This window comes from Phaenicophaeus curvirostris, chromosome 4, assembly GCF_032191515.1.
Source record: "Phaenicophaeus curvirostris isolate KB17595 chromosome 4, BPBGC_Pcur_1.0, whole genome shotgun sequence".
In the NCBI taxonomy this organism is placed as follows: Eukaryota; Metazoa; Chordata; class Aves; order Cuculiformes; family Cuculidae; genus Phaenicophaeus; species Phaenicophaeus curvirostris.
This window is the reverse complement of record NC_091395.1, coordinates 38921153-38943574: the sequence shown is the minus strand read 5'-3', so window position 1 is coordinate 38943574 and position 22422 is coordinate 38921153. Positions and strand designations below refer to the sequence as shown.

The 22422-nt window shown below is 34.0% G+C and overlaps 1 protein-coding gene across 3 annotated transcripts in view; it reads right to left on the bottom strand.

The window, feature by feature from the left end:
• Positions 1-5569: 5569 nt before the first annotated feature.
• The window catches only part of FSTL5 (follistatin like 5), a 286299-nt gene continuing 269446 nt past the window's right edge, over positions 5570-22422 (bottom strand). For all 3 annotated transcript variants that reach the window (XM_069855803.1, XM_069855804.1, XM_069855805.1), the window contains one exon: positions 5570-6812. In XM_069855803.1, the coding sequence (XP_069711904.1) occupies positions 6110-6812 (703 nt within the window). In that variant the 3' untranslated portion in view covers positions 5570-6109. The remainder of the gene's footprint in view (positions 6813-22422) is intronic.

The window sequence follows — 22422 nt, the reverse complement described above, 5'->3', positions numbered from 1 at the left end:
GACTAATGTGCTGATGCCTCTCTTTCACGTCTTTCCTCTTTCATACATACAAATTACTGCTACTAAGTGATATAAAAGACTAGATCTACAAGATACCCATTCTCCTTCACAGTAAACAGACAGATGCAAAAGATGAGGCCAACATGTCCCTTTAGTGAACTGAATGAAAGATGCCTGCTTTGGATTTTTTAAAAAAGAAAGAAGCAGGAAAATGTCTCTTCGTCATGAGACTGAGGTTAGACAAAGAAAATGCAGCTTAAAAAAGCAAGCAAAGTAAAAGCAGTATTTTGTGGAAATCTAATATTATTTGAGAGAAAATTATAAGTCATTTCAGCCAAAACTGCTTTGGGCATCAGATACAACTAGAATGTTCATGCTGAAATAGTTAGACAGATATTCGCTTGCTACCACAGCCGCACTGCATGCTGTATTTAAGTTTACAGAGGGAAAAAGGGTAAGATAGCAGGAATGCCACCCCAGATGTCCACTTAACTGAAAATACAAGGGAGTTAGAAGTCATCAAACAATGGAGGAGAAATATGGAGGTATGATAGTCCCACCTGAACAGTGTAAATTATGTAGTTGTGCTCTCTAAGTATCAGAAGAAACTTTCTATTTGGAAAGTGTGTCTTACATACAGTTCACAAGTGTGTTTTGTTACTTAATATTTACACTAATCACAGACAAAATGGTTATTTATTTACAGTTTTAAATAAGACACTTCAAAACTAATTTTGCAATAACTTGAAGACCTAGCTCCTCTTTTCTTCATATTTATGACTTTTTCCTTATACAATCCTAAATATAAATATGCTGTTCTTTCTACTTCCTCACAGTGTGCAGCTGCATCATTAACAATGATATAGCATAGCTCTACTGAGATGAAAAAATAATGTTGATTATTCTTTTCTTGTTTGCCTGGGTTTTTTTAATAATTATATTTACAGTTGTTATTATCTGTTAAAGAAACTGTTCACACAGGAAGCTAGAGGGACAGAATCCTTTTTTTAAACTTGTAACATCATTTCACAGAACTAAAAGAATATCTTTCATTATAATAATAAGATGAAAATTGTAATAAATTTAGTTTCAGGAGTGAAAACATGCAGAGGGCCAGTTGGGGGAAAGAAATCTGCTTGTGGAAGTCTCCAGGGAGTTGCTGGGGGGTGGTGAATTGTGTTTTGTATTTTTTTCTTGAAAAATATAAAGAGAAAGCACTGAAAAATATTGTCGGGGAAACACATTATGTTCTTGCCACAGGTTACATACACATTTAATTAAAAGGAAAGCATATACCTAAGTTTTCAGTACTAGAGAAAAAATATAAAAAAAGTATTGGAATATGAGAGAACTATTGTCTGTCCTTGTGGAAAGATAAAGGGCACGCTACCTCAGGAAGATTAAAATTAAGAACATTAACATAATGACTAATAACAAGAAGCTATTTTTTTCATCTAGTAGATTAAAATAAGAACAAATTTAATATTCATAAGCTAGAAGAAGCAATTTTTCATGTGTTACTTCTAAATAGAAAACTGTAATTTCAGTATCTTTCAGTCTTTTACCAGTAACTGGATTTGTCATATTTTGTGAAAGATAGCTCAACAAAGACAGTTTAAAATAAATTTTAAAGTAGTGGAACATCATGCAGGGCATTTAAGCCATTAATTGATGGCAGGCAACAGATATTCAAGTGAGATATATATATTTAACTCCTGATTATGAATTTTTATAAAACTAATGTCAATAGATTTTTGTTCTGAACACATAGTCTTGTTAGTACTTTCTCTGAAGACTTCTTTCCATGTTACTATTTAAAGAAAACAAAACAACCAAACCTAACCAAAACAAAACACCAAACCCCTCAAACAATCTGGAAATTTACTTCAACTGTCTGTGTCAAGGAATGTAAATGTGTCTTCCTTGCAGATACAAGGCACCATATTAACTCATAGTAATCTCCACAATTATCTCCAGGAAAACTGTTTAATACAACCTGATATGGTATAGCCATATACCCGAAACAAAGGTTACTCTCCATTTGCCCTAAATGTGCAGCTTTCTTTGCCATAGTTGGTGGTCTTTCTTTATGTTCTTCCCTGAGCTTATTATTTTTGCCTTTCTCTTCTGAGTCTTCCTCCAATGTGGATGAGGTCAGTCACAGTGAAACACTGTCAATGTGGTATAAATGTAAATGTTATTGGCTGCTGGACTCCATCTTAATTTCTTCTAATTAGTAAATATCAATGCTCTGAATGACCTTTTGCTTTCTCTCACCTAGTATGTTTCACTTGTGTTTTTCTGAATTTGTCTGAAATCAGGATTTTTGAGATGCAGAGTTAAGCAAATTTCTTTCATACTTATGTGTCATTGCAGTTGAATAATACTTAATTCTGTCATTTGTTTTCTCCCTATATATTCTATATTTTTGTTGCTAACTTCAAAACACCAGTACTTAGTAAGCTTCTTTAGGACCTGCTTAAAATGCAAAAATTAAAATGCAAAATTCAGGTGAAGAAGACTTACTCGATATTAAAGTGTTTCCTCTGGACAGACAACTACATATATGAAATGAGCTCTTCCACTTCAAATTGATTAGCAAGTTAACAAATCTACTATTCTACCTCTGACCCATATTATAAATGCACCTATTTGGTCTTAATGAAGTGCCCCAGAACAATTTTACTTGAAGAGTTGTGACTAAGGAGACACTCAAGTGGCCTTGTTCACATTCAACACATGCTTTCTCAGAGGTTTAAGAGACCTTATCTGCAATAGTGTTCTCAAGTACTGCTTTCTTTCACTACAGCTATCCCTCAGATAATTAGAAAGGAGCACTTACCTTCATATATGGAAGTTCTGTTATCAGCTTGGGATTTTCTGGAAGCAAAGAAACGTATTCCAGACTTCACAATGACAATATTCTTTCTTTGAGAGCTAAGGATTTCATGTGATAATACGTATTACTTTTTGAATTTTGCTTGGGACATATTTTGGCCCAACCTTAACAACTGTGTTTTTCAGTTGCGAATGTGCATTTAAATACCTGCTGTGCAAGCTCAGTCAGAAAATGTACAGCCTAAATGAATTAATATTGCTATTGCTGCAATCCCCATAATCATAGAATCACAAGATAATTCAGCTTTGAAGGGACCTTGGCAGATCTCTAGTGCAACACCCTGCTCAAAGCCAGTTCAGCTAAAGGTCAGACAGGTATAATCCAGACAGGTGTTGAAAACCTCCAGGGATGGAGACTGCACAGCCTTTCTGTGCCCTTCTCTGGGCAACCTGATCCCATGCTTGGCTGTTCTCACAGCTTTTCCTTACACCCAGTCTGAAACTATTGATTAAGTTTATGCTGTTGTGTCTTGTTCTCCTGCCTTGAAAAATTCAGCTCTTACTGTTTTTATAGGTGCCCCACAGGAACCAGGAGGCTTCTATTAGGCCTTCCATAAGATGTCTCCTCTCCAGGCTCAAAAATCTCCTTTACTTCAGCTGTCCTTAGAGAGCTGCCAGCAAAGAAAAGAAAACTGGGCTTTTCCTCTCATTCAGATTAATGCTGCAGTCAGACTGCTTGTAGTCAAGAAAGCTGAACTTCAACTGGAACAGCTATGAAGACAACTGTGCTAATCAAGTACTTGTCTAACTTCACCAAAAAAAATGGTGAGAAGTTGTGATGATTGTTTACACATATAGTCTTGAAAATGTTGTCAAAGAAATAATATAATTATTGAAGACAAAGCATTGTATCACAACAAATTACATAACTGTGAATAACTTTATGCTGCAAACCTTCACTGTTCGAACATAGAACTTAGTACATTTTTGAAGGATTTTATAAATAAATGTGGAAAATAAGTTTGTGATAACAATCTTACAAAGTCTGATATTTTTGCAAAGATGTTTTAAAGGAAACAAATTATTGAACCCTGTCCCAAGCAGTTTTCTGATTACTTGTGACAGCAATGTAACAGTATAATCGACCTAAACTGAGCAGACTGCACAGGCAGTTGTTTAGCTATACTACTACCATGCATGCTTCTTAGTTTGAACTTGCATGTTTGTACAGCCTCTAGGTTAGAGGTTTTTGGCTCCACAGGCTAGGCATAACAATAGACATCTGTCTATACACTAAGTACTCTGTGTCTAATTGATTAATAGATGAGTTTTTTTCTGTAGCAGCCAAAGGAAACTTTTCCAATTAGATAAGCTCTTTCTAAGCTCTTTCCACACTATATATTATTTTATTTATACATATATACACCTTTTATATATATATACATGTGTAGGTATATGTAGATAAACTTTCTTCTACTTTGTTTTCAAATAAAGTCTGTGTTACATGCCACTTCAGTGGGGCATTCATTGGAACATTCACCAAAGTCAGGACTGTTTAAAATTTATGGGGTTTATTCTCCTTTTGTCTTCTACATACAGAACATTCACATGGTGTAAGTTACAGAAGAAAAATGCATGAGAAAGCCTACTGCAATTAAGTGGGTAACAGACAGTTTACATGAAGCTTGTTTGTTCACAATGGAGAAAAGTTGTTAAAAGGAAAACATTGATTTTCTAGAAATGTAAGCAGACTCTTGTCTGAGTTACACCTACCTACCTGGAAGTTTGCTCAAGCTAAAGAGAGATTTACTGTACCACATAAGGTGGAATGCTAAATGCACACAAGATTACAATGCTAGAAAATTCCAGATTTCTAAGCAATTTTACACAATCTAAATTGCAGTAAAATTTTGTTTAAAAAACGATATTTTTTCTGATTGCCTTCAGTAAATGGAGGTCAGTTTAACAGCTTATAAGCATTCTTTAGCAAAAACACAATAAAAATAAAAATACTTCTAAACTTTTAAGTCATTGATCCAAGCCTGGATAGTTGTTTACTGCTGGCTTTCTGATCCTACTGACTTGTTATTCTACTTCTTTGAATCTTATTTTTCTCATTTACATGTTTAACCATTTTTAATATTAGAATTCTAAGTAAACAAACTATAAAAAATACAAAGTTTTTGTTCTCCTCTTTTTTTCTTTTTGCACTAATCTAATTGGATGCATGTAATAGAAAACTAGAAAACTTGTTGAGCTAACCAAATAGTTTAAAAAATATGGGTAAATGGTACAATGCATAAGCAGAAATATTATCTAGTGGTTGTATACTTCAGTTCTTTGCATTTTCAGTTTCTTAATATGCATTTTGTTTGTTTTTAAATAACAGTTTCCTTGATAATATAAGTGAAGTTTTGTGATGCCAGGTTTTTAGAACATGGTTTACTCTGAAAGGATGAGTGCAATGTATCTCTTTAGCAGAACTGCAACTCCCTGCTTATGGAACCTTGTGATTGCTGAAAAATCTAACATCTATTTTCTCTAAAAAAAGGTTAAGCTTCTGCAAGCAGCTCTCTCAATGAAGATTCACCATAAAAATAAAATCCTCAAACTGCAGTGATCAGAAAACTCTGCAAATATAATTTCTCCATTTTTCCCCTCCATGTATGTTCCACAACTTGTGACTAGAAATTTGATACCAAAGGTTTCTTTCTAATAACAAGCCATCCTATAGCCACAGTGGAAATCAATTATACAATTTCTGTACTTTACTTTTCATTTGAAACTTTCGCTTCAAGGCACAAAAATATGGAACAGTGGACTGAACAGAACAGGACATAACATTTCAGTTTAAGCAGTCAAAGACTGTACAATAGCTCTTATTTTGTGTCTGAAGCAAACCAACCCAAAACTTGAATCACATTTATGTCTTCCATTTACAAAAGCAACATATACTAAATTTCCTGAAGCTTTTGGGGTTTATTTCCATACTTCCTTTAAAGTAATGAAATATATTTAGCATCAATTTCAATATTTAGTTAGTTCAGTCAAACATTACAATCTCAGCTCATAATTAAGGAGTACCATCATCAAGTAGCCATTGTTTTAGTAACTTTTAAGTGGAAGTTGACTCAAATTGTGTTCTAGTCAAATAACAGGTATAGAAAGGTCTAACAATTTCAAATGAAAATTGTATAAATCTGAAGAACAGTGTAATTTAAGTGCAATGTACTGTAAAACTATTAATTCAGTAAATATCTAACACAGGACCTTATGCTTCTCCAACCCAAATTACTGTGTTCCCTCTCTCAACTTCAGTGATCTCACAATTTAACTTATTGAGCCGTCCATCCAGGATAAACAGAGATTCCTTGGAAGGGGTCATGAGATACTGACCAAAAAGGCCACTGTCTTTTATAAGACGATTCTTACTGTTCCAAGGCCATTCCCCTGCCTTGACAGGCTCCTTCAGACTCTTCACCATCTTAACCTTGCCAGAGGACAGCTCCACGAAGAGAACATCAGTTTGTGTGCTGGAGCTACAGTAGACATTGTATTGATGAGCTTCAGTGAATGATGGCTGAAAAGCTACATCAGATATGTGCAGATTAGTGTGAATGTCAAATGCATCCTGTATTTCTCCTCTCATTGTTATGGACTGGATCCTCATGAGACCTTTTGCATCATCAATGCTGACAAGGTAGTGTCCATCTGGAGAGATATATGGCGTGCCTGTTACGTCACCATTGTATCCAATTACAGAATCAGTAACGCTATCAACTATAAGCTGTGGTAGGACAGCTCCAGTGGTATCAGGTTTACAGCAGATAAAAAAAAGTCCCCCAAGATGTGTATAAGCCAGCGATTGAGGAATGCAATTATAATCCTTTAAATTAATTGTCTTGATGTATGACATAGTTTCTAGATCAATTTTCTGAAGCATGGGCTCATCCTTATGAAGAATAAATCCAAACCTGGAAGGAAAAGCACAAAATCAACGAAAGTTAGAGTTATTACATGTATTATGTACTAATGGGGGAAGTCATTATAAGCAAAGTAGGTAAGTAAACATGTGCGGCAGTGTATTGCTGTATATATCATCTTCAGATGCTTTAGGTCTGAAAGAGTTTATAGCTTTAGTGTTCTTTGTAATTTCAAGTACACCAAACAAAATGTAAAAAATCCATGTATGTGATTAATGAGAAAAGAAGAGGTTTTTTCCTACTGATTTATAAGAAAAGGTAAACATTATTCTGAGCATATCTATTCAGTTTTAACTTTTTAAAAAGCCAGGAAGGCGAACAAGATAAAAGTCAATAGACAGTACATCCCACATATTTTAATTCACTTCATATAGTTCTTCAACTTTCTTGGTAACATCAACTTAACCCAGCGCTGGCTATTTTTCAGATAATTATCTGAATCTTCCTCATTTTAATTCAGAAAAAAATAATATAAAAAGATTTAGGCATATGTCTCCCAACTATCCAAGTCCCATATTTCTTACAATTTAGATGACCCTTTATGATTTTCCATACATAAGGAATTTTCACTGAACATTAACAATATGGTGAAATATTAGAGCTGAATGTTTATAACGTTTTAAATATGAACTATATGGCTGTTTTCTATTCTTAAGGTATAAGTTTCACCTGCACAAATATATATGCAAAAACCACTTCTCTAAATATTGTGGAGTTATGTGAAAGTAGATTAGTTTCCCTTATAGTCTAAGTACCTTTCACAGTAATTTTCCCACACAGTTTTTTTCCTTTGGCACATTCCTTAACATAACATTTTCCTCTGAATCTTTGATCCTATGAATGAAGGTCTGTGCTGATATATAATCTAGAAATACCTTTTACATCCTGTTGATATAAAGCACTATGACAGCCAGAATTTTCCAACAATTGTGTTGATAACAGCACAAAATTTTCACATTGTATTTGCAATCTCACTATATTTACTAAGCAGTGAATCATTGAAGTAATAAGCAAAAAGGTTTCAGGATGTTATTCAGTCAGTACTTCCAACATAAGACTGGGTGAATGACATTTGCATAAAAGATCATCTTTAATTTTACCTCCATCCTTGCATACTGCTTCAGTATCACAGGACCACATAGAAGCATAGGGACCTCTGGATTTCATACCATCCAGCTCCCACACCAAGAATACCAAGCGTGAATCAGACTGCCTGCGATTGTGAGCGATGCTGATTATGATATTTTTTTCATTGATTATTCAGGCACTTATAAATAAATACAACCTGAATTAAATTGTCTTGGTTAGAAAAAGCATAAACTTTATGTCAAGTTACTCTTCCATTCACACAAAATGTTGTTCTGTCATACAGGAAGACCAGGATCACCAGGCAGAATTTTATTTTTAGCTGCATGCCATTAAGATTAATTCAGTTACTGTGGAATCATTTAAATACTTTAATTAATGTTTGTTGGTTAACTTGATCTGTATGAATGAAATAGTTTAGGAGCTAGAGCAGAATGTAGACATAAGCTTTCACACTAGCCCAGGCAGATTAAAGAAAAAAAAAAAGATAGTTTTCTACAGCAAGGGACTCCAGATCTTCAGGGGTGATTACATAATTATTCTACAGAAAATCAGCAAACACAATTCAAAACCTAAACCAGCTAGTAACACATCATGACTCAAGTATTTCAACCACAACTTTCCAAAGCATTCTTGTTTCTTCTGCAGTTTCCTCTGTCTCTCTGTAACTCTTGGCTTGCAGTCCAAAAGCCACAAGTAAAAAGCTTATAATCTTGAACAGATCATTCTGGCAATTTAAATAGTGGTTTCAGGTTTGGCAATTAAGTTTTCTTGAAAACTGAAGAAATTGGCTTCAAGGTTGTAACAACCTTATCCTGATGCTTTACTTGTTGTACTTAGGAGATCTAATGGCCCTTCTTCTGAAGCTATTAAGATACTTGATTTTATAATCTCCTGCTGCAGCAGTTAATCATTTATACTCTGATAATCAGCTACATCTGAAAAATGTTTACAATGTATCTTACTTTAAAAATGTGCAAGGGGCAGTCTAATACATTTTTTTCTGTGATTTTTCATTTTCACATTCTTAAATCTTCTCAACTTTGCAGATTTAAAATTATTTACAACTATACATGTTATTCATTGTGTTCTGCTTACTTCTGAATTGGAAAACACAGGTTTGTGAGATATATCCTCCCTCCCTCCCTCCCTCCCTTCCTTCCTTCATTTCTCTAGCCCTGGAAAAATGTACTTCTACTTTCTTATAATGTTTTCTAGTTAATTTTTTTTTTTAAAATCCACTAGTTCAGACACAGATGTAATGTTAGCCTAGAAGGCAATGGTTTTGGATATAATACACTAAGAGATCAGCTCTGTGAACAGAATAATACATTGAACTTAATACAGTGTTTTCACTTATGGATTTCAAAGCACTTTACAAACTTTACAGCAAATGAAGAAAGAAGCTGAATGAGTTGCCTAAAGCTAGATAATGATCTGTTGGCAAAGTCTGGGTGAAAATACAGGCTATATAATGCCCAATACAGTTTCTAACTGATCATGCTAAAGGCTACCACTAAAATTGAGATCCTAAAAAGACAGATGTGAGAAAGTACAGACAACTAAAACATATAATTGTTAACAATAATACAGGAAACCAGTTTGACAAAATAATATTTGTTAATATTAAAATCAGATAAAACTTTGCTCTTGGGTGAGAGAAAAGATACAAAGTGGGAAGCTGGTAAACTTTTGAGAACCAGAATTATAGCTGCCAAAAGTAATTTATTAGAATTAATGGGATTTTATCAATACTATTGTTCAAAAAATTCTCTATCAGCCTGTCATATGGCCTGTAATTTTTCAGTGTCCCAATTAAAATTCAGTAAATCTGGACAGACATGTAAATACTCAAACAGCCCAATAATCCAGAGGAAAAAGAAATGGGTCGAAAAATACTTCAAAGCTGCCAATCTTCTTGGGTATAAAAGGATCTGGCAAGCTGTGTACTTGATACATTTGCTTGTCTGCCTGTCTCAGCAAGAGCTGTTGGATAGGGTTTTTGGGAAGCCGAACAAATCAAGAGACAAGTCTGTTCATGTGCCTGTGGGGTTTGTGTGACTGATTCTTAGTCCATGAGAATTGCTAGACAGAGGTGTAAGGATGGAAAAAGTAACAGAATTTCTGGAGGGAAGATACAGAAGGAAAAAGAGAAAATGAAGAAAACTGATAAGGAAAGCTAAGGATTCCATGTCTGGTATAGCAAAAAAACCCTAAAGAATGAGAAATTATACCTTTGTTACCTGAAGATAAAGAAGTATTTTCCAACTTGCAATTAAGGAAGACGATAAATGGGTTTTTATAGGAACATATACTGTTAGGTTACATTTGTTCCTGATAATTTCAAAAGAGTTGATTAGCTCTTAACTTTTAAAGAAATCTCAGAATACAGCAAAATTTTTGAAGTCTAGAAGTAGGTTGTTGAAATATTCATAAGATAATGTCAGCTATCCCAGCTAAGGTGAATAGCTTGATACATATCCTCGGAAATAATAAAATAGATTATATAAGAACCAACTACAGGAAAATGTGAACATAATGCAGTCAACACGGGTTTATGGAAAAATGAACATTGTCAGACATACTTAATTTAATTTCTTTATTAGAAAACCTTGCTGGAAGTAACTGCATATCAGGAGGGCACACCTTCCTTGTAATAAAAACTGATAGGTGAAGGGAAAATAATTTCTCTGTAATAAAAAGTAGTTGCCAACATGGCATCATCATTTTGTAGGGAAGTCTTGCTTCTGCTTAGTACCAATCTGACACTTCACAATATTTTCACAGGCAATTTGGATGCAAATATGTGTCCATGACACTAAAGTTGTAAATAATGACAGGAAAGTAATTATATTAATCAGTTGCTCATTTAAACAAAATGTGTTCAAACACAGCTTAGTGTAAGGTTGAGCAACTTTACATGTGAATGAGGAATGCAGGGCATAAATACAGAAAAATACCCTGAAAAGCAGCAACTGTGGAAGAATTTTAAGGATCATGACAGATATGCAGGTCAATATGAGACCTGAGCCTAAGAAGTAAAAAAGAAAAAAGATCCAAGAGCGCTTGTACAGTCCTTAGAGGAATATACAGAGAGAGGTGAGTAAGAATAATGCAACAGTCTCATATTTGTATTCTACATTGAGAAGAAAAAATTAAGAATGTTTTATGTTGTTTTATTTCTGCCTTTCTAAAAAGCAATATTAAAAGACTAGGAGCGAGGAGAATCTCCAGGTAAAGGCTATGCTTTTTTTTTTTTTTGGAAATTTGGCCAAAACCAAGTAGATGTACAGTTAGAAATATCAGATTCACTATATGAATCTCTGGATGACTATTTGAAATTTTTTAAATCTATGGTATATGCAGAAAGTCAGACAAGATATTCTCATGGCCTCTTCTAGAGCTTAAATATATGAAACATCAATTTTTTTGCTTTGTTCATATAATCAAAATTGCATACATATAGCAGATTTTAATCACACACTGCTTGGTATTTGAAACTACAACAGCTATAATTTCACTTTGAAAGAAAGATGTTCTATGGCCGGAATGGTCATTTGAGGTTTATTGATTTAAATGAAGACGATCATGGTGGATAGGTCGGTGGAACAGTAATAGATCACAGAGACTTGCTTCAGAACAATTATCTGCTTACACATAACAATAACCAGTTGCAAATAAATTTTAGCCCAGTTTCCAGGAACCTAAGTGCCCTTCCAGCCACCAGGTGAATTTGTCTGTACTTCCCTTCTGTCCAAAACCTTCTCAGTAAGCCAGCATCAGATTATTAACTGCTTTCATGGCCTTCATCTTTCTGATGAGGAGGCAAGAGCAACTGTAAAAAGTAGTGCTTACCAATTTTGTCAGAAAACAGAATTGCATGCCACTAGGTTAAAGGCAGTTTTGGATTACAGAGGTTAGTAGATTGGAGGACTCAAAAACGCTGCACGTAGTAAAAGAGGGTGATTTACCAGAGGTGTAATAAAATGTTGTCCTCTGGTGGTTTCTGTACACCCAGTGTAACAGGGCAATTTCACAAAATTGATATTAGTAAGCAAGTTTTGTTGGAGGTCACGATAAAGCAAATCAGCGAGTGCACGGACTGAGCTTTCGCTAACCTTTTTTTTTTAACTAAAGCAAAGCTATTAAATCTGAGTAAAGAAGTCCACACTACTACTTAACGTTTCATTTCATTCCCAAATCCCATAGCTATCATGATATTATAACTTTTCAAAAGCACTTGTTTTTTTAAAACTATTTAAAAAAAACATACTACATAATTTATTCTGTCAGTTAGTATAGTATAGATTGGGCTAAATGTTGTAACAGGAAGATGAGTGTCCAGTGAGAGACACAGATCTGAGTTTGAAAGTAGCAGTTGTGACATTTGGTGACCTGAAATTTCACATTTTTCTTTTTTTTTAATTCTTAGGCTTGCACAAACATATACTCCATGTTCATTTCAGTACGTAAATCAGATTCCATCTTCTTCCCTAACACAAACCTGCCCTACTGCGTGTACCCGACTCACAATCATTCAATGAAATTGTGTCTGTTGCATATGAACTATTAGCCTGCTTTTTATGACTAGGCCTTTGGAAAACAAGTGATACTTGAGAGAACCTTCACTTTTCCTAAACGATTTATCGATAGCTCGTGGTGTTTTTATTGCAAAGTTTCCTCACACATACATTGATATGCAGAAGCCTCCCACTGTTCATTAATCCATGATTAATATTTATGAGAATTTCAACCCAGCTGTCTCTTCCATGCAGCGAAATCATGCACAATAACAGAGAGCACATAAAGGTATTTGTCAGTGTGCATATCAGCATCATTTGCAACTCAAGCCTGCAAGATATGAGAGCAAATTTTAACATTTCCAATAATTTATTTTACAATTAATGCAAGGGGGAATCTGTAGACGGTGTGAATATCACTCCAGTTGGAGTATATGCTAGAATTGTGAAATATAAGATTGTTTCTTTCTTTGCTCCCTCCACATGAATTAATAATGGTTGCAATCCCAGATTTTCAAGATGTTCAATCATACATTGTGACAAAGAGTTAAGAGAAGTAAGAATAATACTACTTAGCAACTCTATAGCACTTTCTGTATGAGTAGTATACTGGCTGTCACTGGGATGGTGGTTTTTTTTTTAATACTAGCCTATACAGTGTGATGTTTTAGATTTGTAAACAAAGGAGCTGATAATCCAGCAGTATTTTAGTTATTGCTGAAAAGTGTATACACAGAATCAAGTCCTCCTCTGTTTATCACTTGGTCCTCCCTACAAATAAGCTGGGGATGGGCAAGAAGCAGGGAAGTGAAACGGCTGGGACAGCTGACCCTAACTGACTTAAGGGATTTTCCATGCCATGTAACATCATGTTCAACAGTTAAACTCCTTCCAAAGTGCCTGTTGCTCCTGATGAGTGGGGGCTCAGCTGCTGTCTGGGGTCATATCACCACAGGGAGTCATTAGGTTTCTGCAAAAGCTAGTGAGCTTCACACTACTCAGACAAAGGGAAACTGAGGTAGATAAAAATAATTTGTCCAAATTAACTTAGAAGAGACAGGAATAATATCCTACACGGTGTTAATAGCAAAATACATGTAAAAGAAAAAAAAAAGTGAAGCTCATATGGATTACTTTTTTCCTAATCTTAATGAAAAAACTCAAACCACATATTTAAGAGCAGAATAAATGTAATGACTAAGCTAAGAACATAAGTTATTACTACTTCTATTGTCTCAAAATATACATTCAAGACCAGATTTTTTTTTTAAGTATTTTTAAAGCATTTAAGTGTCTTTAAATATGGGATTTGGGTTCTAGTTTTATGGAACTGTAAACCTGTATGTAACTTGAACACAGGAAACAGTAAGCCCACAATGGTTCTTTTTTCCCCATAATGGTTCTCATACTTATCACTACCCCATTCCCTAACTACTGCAAAACTGTTAACTTGAAATCTCTCATTGCAAAGCTGACAAACTAAAGAATCTATACAGAAAGTCAGATTAATGCTCTACCAAAACTACTCCTCTTTCTTTCATCAGAATATCAAATGTCTCAGATTATGGGAAATCTTTCAACAAGTGTGTTTGGAATAACTTGGTCACAGGAACTTGCCTATTGCTGAAATGTAATTTATGCTATAAAGCATGAATGCTAACCTCATATTTTAGAAGGTATTAATTTTGGAAATCTTAGAGTATTGTTTTACATCAGTATTATCAGTTTTTATAAGTTTTACTCTCCTCTCTCTTATCAAATCCAATTGTCACATTATTTTTCATAAAATTTCCATCACCTTAGGTTCCATTATTTATGAAAGGTATAAAGTGTAAAAACAATTTCTGTTTTAATATAAATTCTCATATTTTGTACAACAGATGACTTTCACTTATGAAAAAATGCGAGTGCAGTGTACGTTATCACAAAAGGATTTATATAGCTAGCTGCCTTTCACTGTCCAAAATACTTATTTAATCACTGTCCTGTAAGGTGGTTAGCTACTTTCAAACCAGACCAAATCCCCTTGTTACTGCAGAGAAATAGTTCATTATGTTTTCAAAAGAGTAATGCTGTTTTTTTATAAAATTCCTTTCAAGTTCTTCATCAAGTCTATTCAGCCTAAGTAGCTTTGACTGTTGCATAGCACAATGGGAATATTTTGCTTTTGAGGAATGAACAGGAACTCCTTTTTACTCTTAAATATCTCAATGCTCTTGTATACCTGTTACATCATTATTCTTTCTATCTATGGAGAAAATGCTTTCAATGTGATTGAAAAAAAATAGAATGTGTACAGATTCCTGCTCTGTTTTCTGTAGTTTTTTTCCATAACAAGAAGCTAAATTTCAATAAATTATACAAAATGTATTGTGGAAATATCCTTTGTATAATGTGTTAAATATTGGTAGTTGTAAACTAACCTGAAAAACAGAAACGTGGTTAAAATCTTGAGTGACTCGTCCAGTTCTACAGAAGGTTTCCTGGTTACAAGATGTTACACATATGTGTAACTTTCCATCTTCGTCCCAGTAGTACCCAAGTACATTTTTTTCCTATTTTTAAGTACTGGGAAAGGCTTAATAAGAAACTAATTCCCAGTGCCAGAAAGTCAATAATTATTGCCTGAACTTCAGCAGTGCCAAATTCTAATGCTCCTTTCCATATCTGGAAAGGCTTGACATCGTTTTCAAACCAAAATACACAGCTATTACACATGGAAGTTGTATATTGTCCACCATTCTCTGAAGGCAGTTGATGCAGGCATAGGGCAAAGACTTATCTTGTAAGTCATTTTATTTCATAGTTAACGTAACTGAGTAGAACTGACAAAGATTCTGTTCCCATTTTGTAACGACTGTGTGCATTTGTATAGCAAAAGATCCTTAAGCATCTAAGAACTCTCTGGTCTTCAGACGCTTTTTCTGTCATCTAAATCTTACAGAACAGAAGGAAGGATAAGAAGAGGAAAAAAACCACACCTATTCAGTACTGAAACTGCACGAAATAGGACTCTCACATACCTGTAGCTTACTTGCTTTTAGTCTGCACAGTTTTAATGGAGCTATGTATTATTTGATTTAAAGAGTGCATGCATTACATAGCATAAAAACGCATATAGAATTATGTGTACATATAGCAGGTATAATATCTCAGTCTGCAGTTGAAATATATAGAGAAAAATATGCACTAGGGCATCCTTCCTTTGGCTGTTTTTAGTTCTAACACCAGAAGTGGATGACTAAAACTAATCCTTGACTTGCATGTTCTGAGCTTCAGTTCTAATGTTTCAAATATTTTTAGTGTTCCTCTCTGCAAAATCATATATCTTCCAAACATGCCTATGAGGAGTCCACTGATGTTTCGTTTAGGTCAAATGGTAGGATCCTGGAAAGTGATGAACTTTCCTTGTCCTCTCAAGGGACAGACATGGTCTTGACCTTTACAGAATCACAGAATCACAGAATAACCAGGTTGGAAGAGACCCACTGGATCATCGAGTCCAACCGTTCCCATCAAACACTAAACCATATCCCTCAGCACCTCATCCACCCGTGCCTTAAACACCTCCAGGGAAGGTGAATCAACCACCTCCCTGGGCAGCCTGTTCCAGTGCCCAATGACCCTTTCTGTAAAGAATTTTTTCCTAACGTCTAGTCTAAACCTGCCCTGGCGGAGCTTGAGACTAGACGTTAGGAAAAAAATCTTTAGAATTGATCATAAACATTTTCATGACACAGTTGATTAATTGGATAGTTGGAGGCTTGTATTTCAGTATCATATATAATCTAGAATATTTAGAATATTTAGAGTGCTAGATCTCAAGCCATGTGGAGTTTAATTTTGGGTAGTTCTGGTAAGGATTTCAAGTAATACACCTTAAAATTAAAAATTGTATATTTCAGACTAAGCACAATTGCAGAATGAGTACATTGCCACAATGGTAATTTTAAGGACTATAGGTTTTATAATCTGTTTTTTTCATCAGTTTATTAAAAATTGATATATGAACAAGGAAATAAGAGAAGACAAAAATGATACATGACTTAAGCCTGTCTCTTCCAGAGTACATAAAAATATCAATCTGTTTATATTTCTACTCCTACTACTATGAAGTAAACTAGAAAACACATGTGTCTGCAATCCTAATCAAGCTTCTTACCTCTTTTATGATCATATCAGAAAGTAATAAGGAGGTTGAAGAACTGACATTATGAATGTTTAGCCTCACCACATCTCCTCACTACAAAAATAATTCTCTATAGGTAGTATTTCTTTCCTGTAGACAGCTACATTTCTATGCATAAGTATGCATATCTGCATATGAGTTAAGCATCTAAATTGATATTTTTGCCAGCAGAGATCTAGTACATAGGGTCAAAAAAGACTAGAGAATTTGTTCAGGTGACCACTACCAAAGCCCTGTAGGTGGTGGGCAAAATTGCCTTCTTGACTCCATTGTCTGTAAAGAATAGATTCCATTGACTGGAGCAGATTGACAGTTTACACCTACAGATACATTGTATTTTCACACCTAAATCTAGGGGTCTAAAATCTGAACCTTGCACTGACCATAAACATCCTGTCAATAAAAAAGCATAATAACTGAAAATAGCCTTATAAAAATTTGCACAGATTTGGAAAATCAAAGTTCAAACAACTAACAGTATGTCGATATGTGAGATCTACAGTTATACAAATGAGATGGTCGGTTTCCCCAAGCCGTTATAATAAGTTCAGGTGTTACATAACTGTAGGGGCTATTAACGTTGCACTTCTCAGTCAGAAATCGAAACAACTGCTTAGAGGAGCAGCTAGCACTGCTAGAGAAGAATCTTGGGTAAGGCTCCATGCAAAACACAGCTCAAATCAGAAAGTCAGTCCCTCTCAGAATTTTCAGGGATCTCTGAAGATGGTTTTCACAGCTGCCAAAGGGTGTTTTAACGGAAAACGATTAATTCACTTTGCTTTCCACAAAAAAAGTATATATTTCCAACCAGAACTATCAGCTTCTATATTTTTCTCAAGGCTAGAGAATCAATGAAATAACAAATAAAAGCTCTTCAGGGTCTACCTTTCATTTTTTATACCTAAGCTTTTGCAGAGCTCCAAGAATTGTGTGCAAACCTTGTAAACAAATTTTTCAAAAGCAACTTTGTTCATCGCTATTTCTTAGTGAACTACATTTTCATGTCACTGTTAAAGTATTTGACATAGTCTGTTAGAACTAACACCACAATCTCCTGCAAAGGATCAAGATGGCATCACATCATACTACTTTTAATAGCTCTCACTAAGAAACTGCATTTCCAAATTCTAACAAATATTTTTCAATAAATACTAAATATTATGTAATGTGGCTGGTATATGCTATATCTACTGATTTTAAAAGTTTAGTAATATTTCAGTGTTTAAAAGATGAATTTAAATCTGTTTGTACAGACAGGAACTATGAAAGTCATGCAAGGGAATTGTATACCACCTACATTACACAGTTTTTCACATGGGTCCTGGGTGGATAACCCAGAAAAAATTCAAGCCTACAGAGGCTAAATTTGTCTTACCATCATTAATTACCTTTATAATACTATGACATTTGTATGAGGTTATTGTGCAACGCATACTAAAGCAAAGGCCATGAGAGAAAAAAATTCATGAACCGAAACTCAAGGCAGAATCTAGAGCAGCCCTGTATGAACAAAGTTTATTTTTATTTGCTTCATATTATTATATGATTAATATTTGTGTTTAAAATCACTCAACATCCTAAAAGAGAACTTTTTTTTTTCAAAGTCTATGAAAAAAAATAAACCCAGCTCTGTTAGTACAATGTTTGATCTAATCTATTGATCAGATGTGTAGAGCCTGATCCTATAAAATGTTTCTAATCTGGCAAGATGGGAAAGTACTACCATTTAAAAAACAATTCTAAAATAGAAGTATGTTATATACCAAAGATTTTTTCTGATGAAATGAAGATATCCACAGTAGCTCTGGAGAAGGAAATATGAACATTTAAGGAACAATTAAAATTGGTCTAAGAACTATTTTCTTAGCTGTACAGCTAAATTGCCTTCACTGGTACTATGAGGTTTCATCATAAGTGCAACCAAAAGAAAAGATGCACTTTTTCCTCTAGCTAAGGATTTTTTAAGAACCTGATATGCCACACTGCAATCATGATTTCCTTTGTTAAAATTACACTTCACTTTATATGCTTACCTAGATGTTCTAAGAAAGACTTTTTACACTGATTTATTTTATTTCAGAGGCCTTGCATTCATACTATTTAAATCATCACACCATTAATTTTCCTTACTTAAGTAATTTAAAAATATATAATTTCTTTTTTATTGTCCTTTTGTATTAAAATTACTGTAGCATATTGCACAAATAAAACATTACCCTCTAGAAGAAAAGCACATTTTTTATCTGGGAGGTGTTTCTGCTTTAAAAAACTGTTAGCATTGCAAGAGCATGCCAGTCTTCCCCTCAGGACTCACAAAATTCCATTTGCCCTGAATAGTTAATTTCTGGAAGGTTGCTGAGAAAAGACCTTTCTTTAATTTCTGCAGTTCAGAAATGGTAGTCTGATAACAAAAGGCTCATCAGCAGAAATGGTGCCTTTATTTCAGGTACTACAACAGTCTTTGACCTTTGAAGTTTGTTTTCCTAATTTTTTTCCTGATGCTCTTTACCGCATTAAGAATAGGAAGAAAAATGCTTCACATCTTTGTTTTGCATTAGAATAGGCTTTTTTCTTCCTTTCTTAGTATTTATAAATAACAGCATCAAGGACAAAGTACCTTCCTATCTGAGGACATATTTACATTTTGGAGACAATCTCGCTAATTTTCTATTTTTCTAAATATTTGTGTGTGTGAACATGTATATTCACACACCCATCTACAGATTTTTGTCCTCTTCACCAATTTGATTTATCCACCTGTCACAATTACTGTAAACGAAATATTTAAAAAGAGCCTCCTAAACATAACATCTGAAGCATTAATATGTGACTTTAAAACCATACCTTGGAAAAATTAACATGGTAGTCCTAAATAATAAGCATGTGAAAAAATTGGTCACGAAAAAGAAAAATTAAAAAAACACAGAACAGAAGGTTGTGAGGTCATTTATGGAATACGAGCAATTTTAGCATAAATAAAGATCATCACTACCAGCGTTAGATGAATGAAAAGATCTGTACTGGTGATGAACAGAATCTGATGGCAGGCCTCATTTTCAAAACATATTGACTGTTTTGGAATAATCTTGCTTGGGAAGAATTTCTGGGGTTTGAAAACTTCAAGTTTATGAGTTTTTACAGACTTACAAATTAAATATCACATTTGTATCTTTACAATAAAAAGAAAACAAAGTCTATACAATAACAGGAATTCTCTGAAATTTATAACATACATGGGCGAATGGGAAAATTAATATATAGATATAATTTGCTTAAATGAAAATCAAAAATATTTTTATTCATACCTAGGAATTAGGAATCATAATTAGGAATTAGGATTGCTTGCTGATTTAGGAATACCCTTCTAGGATTAAAAATGGATGCCAGCAGAGACCTAACCCATCAAAAATCATATACACTTCACATGTTTACTTGATAATATTGTTACAAAGAAGTTTAGGTCTTCATAGATTAATTCAGAAAGGATCTTAATATTCAATTGTAAGACCTACGAATCAATATTTTTGGATCTATGGGAGCAGATTCTCTTAGTAGTGATAAATTTCTGATTAGATCCAAAAATATTTTGAAATAGAAGGGGGATGGATACAGCAAAAGCTGGGGTGGGGGAGGAATCCCACCAAAGGCCTGATGTGTTTGAGAGAGGTGGTAACATCTGCTGAACATTACCTGAGAGACCTGATTACAAGTGATCTTTAGAATTCCAAGATTTCAGAGATTGATATTCACATATTTGTTCTGGAAGAACTGAAGATATTTAATCTTCTTTGCTATTGCTTTGCTCACACCTCAGAGAAGTGAAATTTTCTCTGTTTCAATTTTCAGTAAGGGAATTCACTGCAAAGATGATTAAGCTGGATGGTTGAGACCCCACAGTCAATGATGGCCAAACGTAATAAAATAATTCTCTCTTTCTCTCTAAGCATATACTGACCATTATTTGGAAACATAAGGAAATCAAGAACTTCAAGACAGCCACACAGGACAGAAGGGAAAAAATATAATTTCTACAAGGATTTGAAAGAATCTTGACAAGTGCTATATTCTTAGAATGTAAGGATCTCCTATGAGCTTTGTTTTCAAGCACAGAATTTGAATTTGAATAGAAAAACTTCCATTATTAGACAATAAGTGAAAGAGAGAGGAATTAATGTTATAAAATAAGTAATTTTTTAACACGATTAAACTTTTACTAATGGAAGCAGTTCATCCTGCATCATATTTAAGAAGATTAGCTCTAGACTTTAAAAAATGAGTGCAACAAATTTAATGCTGCTGAGTCAAGCGCATGACATTTTAAACACCATAAACAAAATCCTCATTCTTATTGGGATAATTTTCAGTCAGGCAGAAAAATCACTTGATATCCAAACTTTCAAACACTTATTTGTGGAAGAAACTGTATGTAAGTTGTCTTCTGCAGCTCAGCAGGATTAATCACTTACATGGTTACAAGAGAAAGCTAAGAAGTCTCATATTGATAATAAAAATAATATGTTTCCTGAACACCTTTTAAAATTACATTATTATTTGTGATTTCTTTTTTAATTTATTTTATGTTATTACAATTACAATTTAAGATTTTACTTGCAAAGCATGTGAGATACAGAGAACAGAAGTGGACTGTCATTCCAAATTCATGTTAAAGAATATCTTTAAATTACCCATATGAATAAACAACCAGGAAAATTTCCCCATAGCTGGCCAGACACTATGGTGGCTTCTTCAATCGTTTTTTTTTAAGTCTTCCTGGAAGAGGTGACATTTTTTAATATGTCAGATATAGCTCAGGACTTCTATCTCACATTTAGTGAGGGAAGAGAGAAATCCTAAATTTTCTAGTACTGGTGATGCAATAGTCTATGAATGACTATGAATGGAACACTTGCAACCTGTGTACATAAAATATACTGTTTAATTATTGCAAATTGTTGTCCAATGACTACAGTGTACACAAGAAAACAATCCAAGAAATTTTAGAACAAAGGAAAGCCCCTTAATTTCTAAATTTTTAGAATCCATGAATATGCAAAACTATTTGTGTTATCTCATACAGGAACTTATTATTTATAATTTGTTTATTTGAAAAACCAAAGAGTAATTAAGGCAGCCCTAAGATAAGTTCTAATCATTGGATACAACAAGTTGTGTGTCATAATTGCAGGGACTAGTTTCTTCTTATAGTAAGTTATGTTCTTACACATTTCATTATGTCATGTATTTTCATATACTGATACATACTGAAATTTTAAAAGCAGATAGGTACTAAGAGACAGGTACAGAAGTTATTTATTTTTAATAATGGTTGATTTGGCCACTTCAGATGGATAGATCATATTACTTCAAAGGTAAATATACCTATAATAACTTCTGCACATAAAAGAAGGCAAAATACAACTAGACTTCATCAAGTTGGGTCTGGCCATTTGTGTAACTGATGTGGAAAGACATGCAGAACATCAGGAGTTTTCTTTTATTGATGCTATAGCTTTATAGGGCTGCAAAGGCTGGCTGCAATCTCATGCATTAGGTAACATTTGAAGGAAACTCTCATTAATAGCCACACTGAAGTAGAAATTTTTTTTATATAATCTTCTTTTTTTTTTTTTACTCAAGCTTCCTAAGAGGAAAAAATTTGAAGCGTGAATTGCATAAACTGGTCAAGCAGCATTTGTATTGTTTTGTTAACTGACATGGGAAAAGATACTCAGGATAACTGATTCCAAAAGCAAGACAGTTTTCAAGACTGATTATGTTTGTCTATGTAAATACCTATATATTGCAA